Source organism: Sinocyclocheilus grahami, unplaced genomic scaffold (genome assembly GCF_001515645.1).
Source record: "Sinocyclocheilus grahami isolate Dianchi unplaced genomic scaffold, SAMN03320097.WGS_v1.1 scaffold1538.1, whole genome shotgun sequence".
In the NCBI taxonomy this organism is placed as follows: domain Eukaryota; kingdom Metazoa; phylum Chordata; class Actinopteri; order Cypriniformes; family Cyprinidae; genus Sinocyclocheilus; species Sinocyclocheilus grahami.
The window spans coordinates 109,745-123,192 of NW_015506717.1; the positions used below are offsets into that span (position 1 = coordinate 109,745).

Below are 13,448 nucleotides of genomic sequence, written 5' to 3' on the forward strand. Positions count from 1 at the left end.
TTAGACTATAGGATAAAAGACTATCGTTTTTTTTAGCTGTGTTGGTTATTTTATCTATCTATCTATCTATCTATCTATCTATAATTATAAAAAATATGACATTGGAAGTATGACAGAACAAATATGGAATTATGTAGTTAACAAAAAATGTGTTAAATAACCCAGAATATGTTTTATATTTTTGATTATCTTTTCTCTTTACTTAACCGAGTGTTTCTTGCCATAATATAAATTTGTACAGTAGTTGTAAGAGCACTAATAGGGCTATTGACTCTATACCCACTTTTCCTCTGCACAAGAGAACTGATGGTCTAAAGCAGTGTTTCCCAACCTTTTTTTAGTTGCGGCACCCCTTTGGAAATTTTAACAAACTTGTGGCACCCTACAAAATTAATTTTGTCACAATATTTGAATTTCTAACTTCGATATGATCATTTGAAAAGTATAGATATTCGGTACAACAGTGAAGAAATTTCTATTGAAGAGACCGATTTATATGACAGATTTTAATGTAGGCATTTATACATACATAAACATTATTTAATTACCATTATAACTAGCTATCTCACAAATTTTTGCTCACTCAGTGTTTTTTTTTACTTTACAGTGGGGTAATTTTGGTGCAGTAGCACGAGATTCAATTCAAATTTTGAATTGAATAAAAAATTACAAATAAGCAGTCAGTAATAAAATAAGAACAAATAAAGAAATGAATAATGATAGCACAAATAAAAAATAATGACAGGCCTTCGAATTAAATAAATTGCTTTTTAGTTTTTCAGGTAGGCCTTCTAACAGGTCTAACAGTAGGGTTACGATATAATTTTTTTTTTTTACCAATTATCCAAATAATGTTTAGTCCTAGAAAGCTATTATTATCAGAACACGTGAGCATAACATAGCGTTTAGTTTCCTGTCGAGTGGAGCGACTAAGTGGAGCACACGCATAGAGTGGGATAATACGCGGGATAATACGCGGGATAATAATTTATAATAATAAATAATAATACGCGGGATAATCTAATTTTCGGCAGCCGAAATTTCGGTGCATCTTTAATTATTGGCGACATCAGAAATGGATATTATATAATAGATGCTTTTTTGAACATTTTAGCAATTTAAAAATATTAAATTATTTTTTACACGGCACCCCTGCTCTCGACAGACAGCACCCCGGTTGGGAAACACTGGTCTAAAGCACATTAAGGCAAAAATTGTCACAAATTCACTCTTGACAAGGCACACCTGTGAATTGAAGACCATTCCAGGTGACTACCTTGTGAATCTGATGAGAGAATGCCATGAATGTGCCAAGCTGTCATCCAAGCTAAATCTTGCTACTTTAAACAATCTAAAATATAAAACATAGGTCACACTATATTTTAAGATCAAATTCTTGCTATTAATTAACTATTAAATACGACTTTTGCCTCAAACTCCTAATTACTGCTTAGTAAGGTAGTTGCTAAGTTTAGGTACTGGGTAGGACTAGGGATGTAGAATATGGTCATGCAGAATATGTGCTTTATACAGTGGGGCAAAAAAGTATTTAGTCAGCCACCAATTGTGCAAGTTCTCCCACTTAAAAAGATGAGAGAGGCCTGTAATTTTCATCATAGGTATACCTCAACTATGAGAGACAAAATGAGAAAAAAAATCCAGAAAATCACATTGTAGGATTTTTAAAGAATGAATTGGTAAATTCCTCTGTAAAATAAGTATTTGGTCACCTAAAAACAAGCAAGATTTCTGGCTCTCACAGACCTGTAACTTCTTCTTTAAGAGGCTCCTCTGTCCTCCACTCGTTACCTGTATTAATGGCATCTGTTTGAACTCGTTATCAGTATAAAAGACACCTGTCCACAACCTCAAACCGTCACACTCCAAACTCCACCACGGCCAAGACCGACACCAGAAACAAAATTGTAGACCTGCACCTGGCTGGGAAGACTGAATCTGCAATAGGTAAACAGCTTGGTGTGAAGAAATCAACTGGCTACCATCAGTAACACACTGCGCCGCCAGGGACTCAAATCCTGCAGTGCCAGACGTGTCCCCCTGCTTAAGCCAGTACATGTCCAGGCCCGTCTGAAGTTTGCTAGAGAGCATTTGGATGATCCAGAAAAGGATTGGGAGAATGTCATATGGTCAGATAAAACCAAAATAGAACTTTTTGGTAAAAAACTCAACTTGTCGTGTTTGGAGGAGAAAGAATGCTGAGTTGCATCCAAAGAACACCATACCTACTGTGAAGCATGGGGGTGGAAACATCATGCTTTGGGGCTGTTTTTCTGCAAAGGGACCAGGACGACTCATCCGTGTAAACGAAAGAATGAATGGGGCCATGTATCATGAGATTTTGAGTGAAAACCTCCTTCCATCAGCAAGGGCATTGAAGATGAAACGTGGCTGGGTCTTTCAGCATGACAATGATCCCAAACACACCACCCGGGAAACGAAGGAGTGGCTTCGTAAGAAGCATTTCAAGGTCCTGGAGTGGCCTAGCCAGTCTCCAGATCTCAACCCCATAGAAAATCTTTGGAGGGAGTTGAAAATCCATGTTGCCCAGCGACAGCCCCAAAACATTACTGCTCTAGAGGAGATCTGCATGGAGGAATGGGCCAAAATACCAGCAACAGTGTGTGAAAACCTTGTGAAGACTTACAGAAAACATTTGACCTCTGTCATTGCCAACAAAGGGTATATAACAAAGTATTGAGATGAAATTTTGTTATTGACCAAATACTTATTTTCCACCATAATTTGCAAATAAATTCTTTAAAAATCCTACAATGTGATTTTCTGGATTTTTTTTCTAATTTTGTCTCTCATAGTTGAGGTATACCTATGATGAAAATTACAGGCCTCTCTCATCTTTTTAAGTGGGAGAACTTGCACAATTGGTGGCTAACTAAATACTTTTTTTCCCCACTGTAAGTACTAATAAATAGCCAATATGCTAGTAATATACATGCTAATAAGCAAATAGTTAATAGTGTGAAGAGGTCCCTATACTTAAGTGTTAACAAAACATATTCTGGGTTGTTTAACTATTTTTTTTCGTAGTTTGATTGTCTTCAATATTAATGTACAATGTTGAAGATAATAAAAATAAAGACAAACCACTTAAGGACAAGGTGTGTCCAAACTTTTGACCGGTAGTGTATATATTAGGGCTGTCAATATACACCTTTTCAATTCATAAGTTGATATCTGAATTGAAGTAAACACACCCCACAGCAAACGGGTTGAAAAATTTACTAAATTAATGCAGCCTCTGTTTTGATATTGGTATTCATATTTTGATATAAAAGTAAAACCTTAGAGGCTGCAACAAGCTGTGCAGTGCTAGCAGCAATCTCGTGAGAGCAGACGATCAACTCCTCATATTTCCCAGTGTGCAACACCACTTTATCAGCAGAATCACTGTTATAAAGGGAAAGCATAGATTCATTAATAACAACAACAACAACAAAAAGTACAATGCACTCCCTCAAGTTGATATGCAAATTTTGCACTCAAACGCAAATGTTTTTGAAATCGTTTTTTGAAATACAAACAATGTTTTTGAAATCTTTTTTGTTGTTGTTTTTGACCCAATTAAATAACGTTCTAATTAAAGGTTATGACAATTTCACAGTTATTAAATTCCAATTTTGATGCACAGCACAAACTACTAGACTAACTAAAAAGTAAATAAATGACAAGCAATGACATGAATTTTTCACGTTTTCTTTACTTGAATGGTTTGAAATTGCTTGAAATGTTTAAATTGGCTAAATTTAAAACATACGAAAATTTTAAACTTTTGTGACAACGCACGACTGGAATGATGCATCCCTGAAAGGATGTTTTTACTCTGGTGGCTGAAAAATCTGCCCAATAGAGAATGGTTCTGCTCAGCAAGAAATAAAATTGGTAGTGTTGCTGCCATTGTAGCACTGGTAACTGGTATTTGTGTTAACTACAAAACTTGCAAAACCACCATTTTTATTTTATTTGGTTTAAGCACAGTGGCCGTCTATGGGGCACAGCGTACAACAAATAAACTATGAAGCCAGATCGGCCTAAAAAATAATACATTTATAAAACAAAATTCATAAATGCACAGCACAATTAAAATCCGATTCGTACATTCAAATCACAATTCATAAATACAGAAGTAAATTTTTGATTGAGCATTTTGATTGGTGGATTAAAACCTCACCGCGATTGGCTGAACGGAACATCCTCCAAAAAAAGATATTTATGAATCTTAACCTGCCAGGAAGGTCTCAAAAATACCACACACAAATTCAAAGCAGTCCACGCATGTGTGATGATTTGCAAATGCAGATTCAATGATCCATAAATACATGTAACATCATTCATAAATGTGTGATGGAAATTAATTCAAGAACTTGATATATACATATTTGTGTAAACATTTTAAATTTATTTAGGTAAGATACTTTTGTGTGAGCATTTGGGGAAATATTTATGCTTTTACTTCTGTATTTATGAATTGTGTTTTGAATTTACGAATCGGATTTTGTAAATGTAAATTGTGCTGTGCATTTATGAATTTTGTTTTATAAATGTATTATTTTTGAGGCCGATCTGGCTCCATAATAAACAGCTGTTTATGGAAACCTGAGTATCAGTTCAAGATGGTCCTAGCTCTTTGAAACAAAAACTCATTTCTAAAGCAGATTACAAATAACATACATTCTTATTTATTATATTTTGTAACTTTTTTTTAAGAAGTCAGTGTAATGATCAAGGTTCCGCTTAACACATTTTAGACCACTCAAGACAGACTGACGCTGGTAAACAGTAGCAAAGATACATACACCATCTGTGTTGCACCCCATCCTACAGCTTTGGAGGCAGAAATAAGACCCTCTGTCCAGCGAGAGTTACGAGCATAAAACTCTCTCACCGAAGCTGCGCCCTTAAAAGATAAATACCAGCAATGCATGTTGAGGTATCACTCAGGTAACGCTACTCAACTCAAATAAAACTATGGAGATTTGTCTTTAGAAATTTAGAAAAAATGCATATCAGAGACAGACTAATACACACTCAAACTGACTTTAAAGTACAAATTTAGGTTACTAAGGATAACAAAGATAAAACAAGAATGAAAAAGGATAATAATAGTAATTTTAACAACACTTTACCCTTCCACTCTCCACAATCTCCTTCTGCAGGTCTGTGGATGCCAACACTAAAAGACGAATGGCCTGTAGGATATTAACAAGTATTTACATATATTTTATATATTACGCAGTACTTACTGTAATTGCATTGTAACAAAGACAAATAAAGCTACAAAGTTTTAAAATAAAATATAGCCTAACACAGATCAAGTTTTTTTTATTCACTGAATAAACATGCCACTGAAGTAAATTGAACACCAAATGTTAAATTCAGTCATCTATATTTACATATGTTTTAATCTTACCTTCATAAGGTCAGTGCAGCTATTTAGGATTCTTGAAGAAAAAATATTAGAAGACAAAATGCATAAGAATGAACATTTTAAATGAGTGACAATTTAAAATTAACAATTGGTTAAAAAAAATTCAATTGGTTACTGGCCTACAAAAACACTGACCTCTCATTGACCTCCAGTTGGACTCCTGTTGTGTCCTTCCTGGTCTGACTCATCATTTCCTATTCAGGTTGGTTTAATTAAAACCAAGATCAAAACCATAGCAAAAGCCAAGATATTTAAAATGAAGGGAAAAAAGAGGACAGAACAGAACATAATGCAAACACATTTATTAACTATAAATAATTCCATGATTTTTACAAGACTTGAATAATTCCATTAATTTCTATGATATTTCCAGGCCTTTAAATGAATTGTTTTGTAATTTAGTTTGGAGAAAAAAAAACAGCAGTAAACTGAAAACTACAACTAAAAGAGATTTCATTCTCAACTTGAACTTGTGAGAAAAGAATGGAAAGCAAGACTTAATGGAAGTTAAAGTTGGCCTTAAAAGACTTGAGACTTAAATTTAACCAGTGACAAAAGTCTTGAAACTTCACTGGCTGTACGGCAGAGATTTGAGAACATGTCTCTGGTTTGAAGTTTCAATTAAATATGATGAAAGCCGCACAATATGCTGCAATAAAACGTTGTCATATTACAGGAAGGTTTTACACCAGCTGTTTTTCTGTGTCTAATAAACAACTTTGTACCCTTTCTACTCACATCAATTCTCCTAACAGCCTCCTCAATAGCAGCAGAGGTAGCAGCCATTTCTTTATCCACCACGTCACCCAGCTCTTCCTTACCAACATCTATGCCTTTTGGCCTCAGATCCTGCACAAGGAAACAAAATAAATAAAGAATGCCAGATAGAGAGGAGACTAAGAGAGTGTGAGAGCGAGAGAGATCCCCAGAAAAGATGGAGTAAAAGAATAATTCAATTCATTTCAAGTTGATTTGTACAGCGCTTTTCAGGATACAAATCATTGCAAAGCAACTTTACAGCAAACGAAGTTTCTTCCATATTTAGTGGTAGCTTATCAGTGGTGACTGTCAGTCAATGTACATATGGCAGAAATGTACAGAAAAATCAATAACTGAAACAATAAAAATCAAAAAATTTAATAACTGCGATATTAATTGTATGAACAATTAAATATGTATGTATATGTATATAATGTATGTATAAAGTATTACTATGTATATAAAGTCCTGGATATTGGGTTGGGTGATATAGCTAATAAAATAATAATAATTCAATATTTGGTCAGCATATCTTGTCTTAATATTTATGTACTCTGAAATGGTTTATTTATTTTTCCAAATCAGAAGAGCCAGCAACAAAGCAAAACAGCAACCTACATAGACAGTAGACAGCAAGGTTTGGAATGGAGCTTTTGTGTTTCCTTGCACCTCACCTGTCCTATTCTAAGAATCTTCTGCACCGCTGCTTGAATCGAGGTAGGATCAGCCCCCTTTAGAGATGCTTTTGATTTAAGATTCCTAAGATACTGCAGGCTCTGGGTGGCACAAGTTTTACAGTGCTCTGTCAAACCTATAGATAGACATGCATATAAACATATGCTGATACAAATACAAAAATATACACCTTAGGCAGTTCTATAAGAGAGAATTTCACGAAAATATGTTCAAGTTCACATTTCACCCTGAAAAAAAAATACACCCACACACATCATAAAGAAAATGAAGCTTGTTAGACCTGTTGTGTACATGCTTAGGAACTGTTCGAAACTGTTGGCTCATATGGACCCAGTTTTGAGCTTGACCTCATGTCCCGTCCCACTCCACCTCTTTCAACAATACTTTTAAGTCTACACTACTTTCCAAAAAATAAAATGAGGCAAAAAGGCAAACTACCTCACAATATGATACATCCGGCATGATTCAATACATCTCAATGCCTTACAAAAACATAATTAAATCTATAATGATGGCAAATGTGCAGTGAATTATTGAATAAACATATAAATTAATTAAAATATGGATACAAAGATCAGAAATATTGATGTCATATTGTAGGGGGAAAAAAATTATATATTAATGTGATTGTATGCAAAAACGTCTCTGTTACGTATGGTAACCCTGGCTCCCTGATGGAGGGAATGGAGACATTGTGTCGAACCGACACTATAGGGCTCCCTAGTGCGACCCCTAGTGTCGGTTTGACACAACGTCGAAGTGACCGACTGAAAGGGAACTATGGTCCTCTTAATGGTAAAAATATAATTTTAGTCAATGCATTAATTAAATTATATTAATTATATTCATTTATAAAAATTAAATATTTTTCTTTCGATTTTGGAGTGAAATGTCACCTGAACATGTTCTTGATGGGTTTTGTGAGATTCATCCAAAAATGAAAATAATCTGCATATAACAAAACACTATCCACAATCTATGGCAACAGAGCTGTGGGATTGTGCAAATGTAAGTGTGTGCTCTTACGGTCAGCGTCGTCAGTATGGGCCATGTGTGCTGTCGCACTTCCACTGATTATTGTGTCAGCAGTAAGATGCGAAAACTTAGTAAGAGCCCTAACGAGACTCCCAGCATCTGAACCAAAAACAAAGGAAACAAGAAATCACATACAAGCATAAAAAGAATATGCAAACATACACACAAACTAAATGCTGAAGGAGAGATGGAGGAAAAGACAACATACCCCTCATTCTCTTCACATACTCAGAGTGGCCCACTTGCAGCTTATCAATGGAGTTGAGCGTAGCCTCTGCTCGGCTAATGAGGTAATCTGGTGACAGTCAAGTTGAGAATATTTAACTAAAATCATGCACAATGTAAATAATTGTTGAAGTTTTATTTTGATGAGTGGCACTACCTGGGGAGCTGGAAGAGTTGATGTGCAGGGGGTCATCTAGTGTAGCAACAGCATCCTGAATGATGTTCTCAGCCTCAGTAACTGTCGCCTGCAGCAGTGCAAACTGCTCATCCAGCAACTTCTGCTGCAGCTGGTCCTCGTGACTTAACTACAAACACATTGTGAATAAAGGTACCTGATCACAGTGCTGGTATATGGGTATAAAGCAACAGTGGTCCCAAAATAGGAATGTCAATTTTCAGGAATTTCAAAAGTCAAGTTTATTTAAAATTAACAGTAACAGTAATACTGCACTATATTACATCCATTAGCGTCGGCTGCAACCATATATGTATCTGCACTGAAATGAATGACTGAAAATTATGAGACTTGATAGATTCAGTGTAGCATGCAAAGTTGATCGATATGCAATTTTCCCATATCGACCATGTTGGGTGTCGGCCATTTTGAATTTTGTAGAAATTCTTTTGAAACTTACGTTGCCACTTTGTGGCAACAGAATACAACAAAACATGAAATTGACTCTATGAAACTAAAGAACCATTGGTCTGATTGACTGACTGATGCAGTGTTTTTGTCTGATTTGCTATAATAGTCCATGATGAGAGTTGTGTATGTTTTGAAACATGGCTACCATTCTGAAATTGTATGTCTGAAATGCTTTGGCATATTCTATCAGAAACTGAAAAAGCTTCAGGACAGCCACCATGTGGTCAAAAAAGCATGGCCGGAATAAACTGCTGTTGATTGATGGGTCGATTAAGAATTGTTAGTAAATTTGGCACAATACAGATCATTCCATGGCTTCATTAATATAAGAAAGACAAAAGACAAAAATATCTTAGATAGGCACTCAAATAAAATAAAAAAGCCCTCATTTATTTCATGCCTTTTACCCACTTCTGTTTAGAGAATTTGATCTGTCCATACCTTCTCTTTGAGTTTGCCTTGTAATTCTCCCAGCTCTTTGATGGTCCGGTCTCGCTCCTGCTGTAAAGAATACTCTTTCAGATGAGCTTCCTTCATCAGGGAGGAGAGATCGGCATCTTTCTTACTTATAGACTGTGTTAGCCTATCCTTTTCTGTCTTAAGTGCAGCCATAGAGCTGTTCAGCTGCTCTCCTGCCTAAAGGAAATAAAGCAAATAAAAATATAGACCTTTTAGAAAGAATTTACAGCATGGAAATACAACAAATATATATATATATATATATAGCACTTTTAGAAAGAATATACAGCTGCAGCATCTACAGGCAAAATCTATACAATTTTAAGAAGAACACTATGCAAACATATTAGTTTGAAACTCTTTTGAAACTGCTTCAGCAGCGGGGAAGATAAACATGAAGTAATTAACTTTTTTTTTTTATGTTTAGTTTTTACCTAAAATCTAACCTGTTGAGACTGTGATACACAAATGTGGAATTTCATACAGTGGACTTACATGTTTTTTTTTTTTTTGGTGAAATGTAGTGGCATAAAAAGTATGATCTTGTGCTTTGAAATGTACTGAAGTACAAGTTTTTCCAAAAAAAAATAAAAATAATAATAATTCTAAGTACAGATACTTGAAAAATATACTTAAAGGGTTAGTTCACCCAAAAAAGAAAATTAGCTTGTGTTTTACTCACCCTCAAGGCATCCTAGGTATATATGACTTTCTTCTTTCAGACGAATCCAGTTGGAGTTATATAAAAAATTGTCCTGGCTATTCCAAGCTCTATCATTGCAGTCAGCGGGTGTTGCAGTTGAACAGTCCACAAGTCGTCAAATAAAGCACGCGCATCCATAATAAAACGTGCCGCAGACGGATCTGGGGGGGTGAATAAAGGCCTCCTGTAGCGAATCCATGTGTTTTTGTTTGAAAAATATCCATATTTCAAACATAATAAACACTTTTCTATCACTTCTGCCATCTGTCGTACGAGGAAGCCGTTCCGGCGGATGACGTAAGACATCGGCGTTGCGTGATTAGTGACGAATGCGGAGAGAGAACAAAACAAAACGCAGGTCAAGAATTAGAAGTACAAACCGAGGATTTGCAAAGAAAAATGACGGAGGATTTCGATATAAACCAAGAAGAGACTGGTTTTCCTTTGCTAAAGTAAGGAAACTTTTCTTCCTTTGCTCCTATAAACAAACTCGTGAGACTAGCATATCTCAGAGGCGCGCACTGCGCATACGTGCTGCGGCATCCGCCGGAAAGGCTTCCATGTATGACAGATACCAGAAGTGAGAGAAAAGGGTTTATTACGTTTGAAATATGGATATTTTTCTTACAAAACCGCATGCATTCACTACAGAAGGCCTTTATTCACCCCCCGGAGCTGTGTGAGGGACGCTTTATTATGGATGCGTGCGCTTTATTTGACGACTTGTGGACTGTTCAACTGCAACACCCGATGACTGCCATGATAGAGCTTGGAATAGCCAGGACAATTTTTAATATAAGTCCGACTGGATTCGTCTGAAAGAAGAAAGTCATATACACCTAGGATGCTTCGAGTGTAAGTAAAACACAAGGGACGCTTTATTATGGATGCGTGCGCTTTATTTGACGACTTGTGGACTGTTCAACTGCAACACCCGATGACTGCCATGATAGAGCTTGGAATAGCCAGGACAATTTTTAATATAAGTCCGACTGGATTCGTCTGAAAGAAGAAAGTCATATACACCTAGGATGCTTCGAGTGTAAGTAAAACACATTCTAAGTCTCATCTTCGGGTGAAATCTTTTTTTTTACTTTTGCCATCTGGTAAGTGCTACAGTGCACTGAGCACCAGAACAGCCAGGCACAAGAAAGGTAATTTACCTCACATTTATTTGTATATAGCACATTTGTACATACAAATTTGTCAGTTTTGCTTATATGTATTTAATTGACTTGTCTTTATTTTTTATTTTATACTATTTGTGCACTGTTGTTGCCTCTGACCACTGGACTTTTCACAAAGACAAATTCCTTGTGTGTGTAAACATACTTGCCAATAAATCTGATTAAAATTCTGATTCTAAATAAATTACATAGATTTCTTCAAACAGGGCCATGAAGTGTGTCCTCCTCACTCAGTGAAGTAACAATTATAAGTCTGTGTCTGGGTCTTTTTCATAATATCTGCCTTAACCAGCTTCTCAAAGCACTTCATAACGAAGCTATACATAATATTTCTTAGGCACCAGGATCACGGTGGATTGCTTTAACAGTGCAGGCACTCTCTGTTGTCGATGGGGGGAAAAAAATCTATGTTATCAGCAAAAGAGGCCCTACTGCTTTTACTATGTTTAAAAACTGTCCCCCACATCAAAGACAAACACAAGCATGATCTAAATTGGACCTACACTAATTTTTCAAGACCTCAATGTTCTTTTTAAAATAATAAATATCAAAACAGGGTCAGAAATGTACTTTTCTATTATATTTGCTCCCTGGATTTGATTTCAAAGTAGCATATTTGACCTTTTTAAACAATTTTTATAATTACCTTATTAAATGTATCAGTATAATTAGCTTTTTTTAATGTATGTCAAATTTAACTCACTAATTAAATCAATCAGAATACTACAGACTGTTAATACAATTTGATCAACATCAAATAACTGCTTTGGCCCTCTTACGATGACATCTAATTTATCTTCTTAATCCATGATATGTGACTATATTGCCCTCTTCAAAGGATCTATTTCTCTATGATAGGAGGATCTTGTCACACTCCTATCTGAGTGATTTTGTAACCCACAGTTACAGTGATTATCATTTCCTCACAAAAAGTAACAGCTGCTTATTAACATTTGCTACATTATCAATGTCTGAAACAGAGTCATAAAAACAGTCCAGTCGGTGCTTTCCAAACATACTTGGAGACATAGTGTGGCCTCTTCAGACCACACTTTCCCTTTTTAACTAATGCAGAAGAAACTACAGGGAATATTTAATCATTGCCAAGTGTTCCTGAGGTGATTCATGCAAGCACAAAATAAAAATAACAAAATTACTAAAAACTATTATCATATGGCATACATTTCTGCACCACAAACTCACATTTAAACAAAAAACAAACAAAAGAACCAACACTTAGTATCTGTTAGTTGCCTCATGCACAGCAACATTACCACATGGTCTGAGGAAGTAACCTATATTCTCCAGCCTCAACCTGTACCTCGAGAGAAGATTTTCTCCCAGATTCAACTAATCTGGTTCTGTCTCTCAGAGACAGAAGCTTGTTCTGAGCCCAAAGAAGAATACATTGTACTAACTTCCACATGGGATACAAATGCATTCCACTCTGGCAGCTTATATAATGGCACTTTTCCACTGCGTGGTACAACTCTGCTCGGCACGGCTCAGTATGGCAGGGCACGGCTCGGCTCGGCTCAGTGTGCGTTTCCACTGCAGTTTAGTACCGCTTTAGAATGGGCAGGATTATTCACATGTCATTATAGTTGCGCCACCTCTACTGCCGCGACTCCTGAAAAACTTTTTCCATTCCTCGTCACCCCATGGAACGTCTGTACTTCCTCAAAAGACAACAAAACAGCCATTTTTAGTTGTTAAAAAAGGTGCACTCGTTCAAAACAGTTGCGTTCTATCCTTCGCTGGCTGTGCTGATTTAAATCTAGCGGTTCTGTTGTGTCTCTGTGTCGCAAGTTCAGTGACGCAGGTAGTGACGATTCTCTACGGCCAATCAGTGATCAGCAGAATTTACACGTCATGTTTTGGTAACGGTACAGTTCACTTGGAACCTCAACCGAGGTGGTACTGAAAAAAGTACCAGGTACTGCACCCAGCGGAAAACCCCCCAAAAGTGAACCGTACCGTGCCGTATCATGCAGTGGAAAAGCACCATAAGAGACTACCGATATGTTGTTTGTCCTTATGACCATATGACAGTCTCATACGCCTGGGAAAAAACAGCTTAAGTCTAGAAAGGCAGACATCATCTCCAAGCAATTTATGTGTCATGTGAGATGATCGTCCTTCCAGACTTTGTAGGCTGGACAACCTTGTAAACTGCACCTCAATCTACTGATGAGGCATCTGTCGAACTCCTCAACTGTTGGCTCACCACTAGATCAGTCTCATATGAAGCAGGCCTAATGGTACCACCGGTAA

At 36.4% G+C, this 13,448-nt stretch overlaps 1 protein-coding gene across 1 annotated transcript in view; it reads right to left on the bottom strand.

The window, feature by feature from the left end:
• Positions 1-13,448, bottom strand: part of hip1rb (huntingtin interacting protein 1 related b) — a 66,348-nt gene that overhangs the window by 9,738 nt on the left and 43,162 nt on the right. The window contains exons 18-28 of the mRNA XM_016257307.1: positions 9,267-9,461; positions 8,337-8,484; positions 8,163-8,249; positions 7,946-8,053; positions 6,898-7,034; positions 6,203-6,313; positions 5,600-5,658; positions 5,447-5,477; positions 5,163-5,225; positions 4,833-4,933; positions 3,321-3,426 (exon numbers count right to left, since the gene is read on the bottom strand). Coding sequence (XP_016112793.1) covers positions 3,321-3,426; positions 4,833-4,933; positions 5,163-5,225; positions 5,447-5,477; positions 5,600-5,658; positions 6,203-6,313; positions 6,898-7,034; positions 7,946-8,053; positions 8,163-8,249; positions 8,337-8,484; positions 9,267-9,461 — 1,146 coding nt within the window. The remainder of the gene's footprint in view (positions 1-3,320; positions 3,427-4,832; positions 4,934-5,162; positions 5,226-5,446; positions 5,478-5,599; positions 5,659-6,202; positions 6,314-6,897; positions 7,035-7,945; positions 8,054-8,162; positions 8,250-8,336; positions 8,485-9,266; positions 9,462-13,448) is intronic.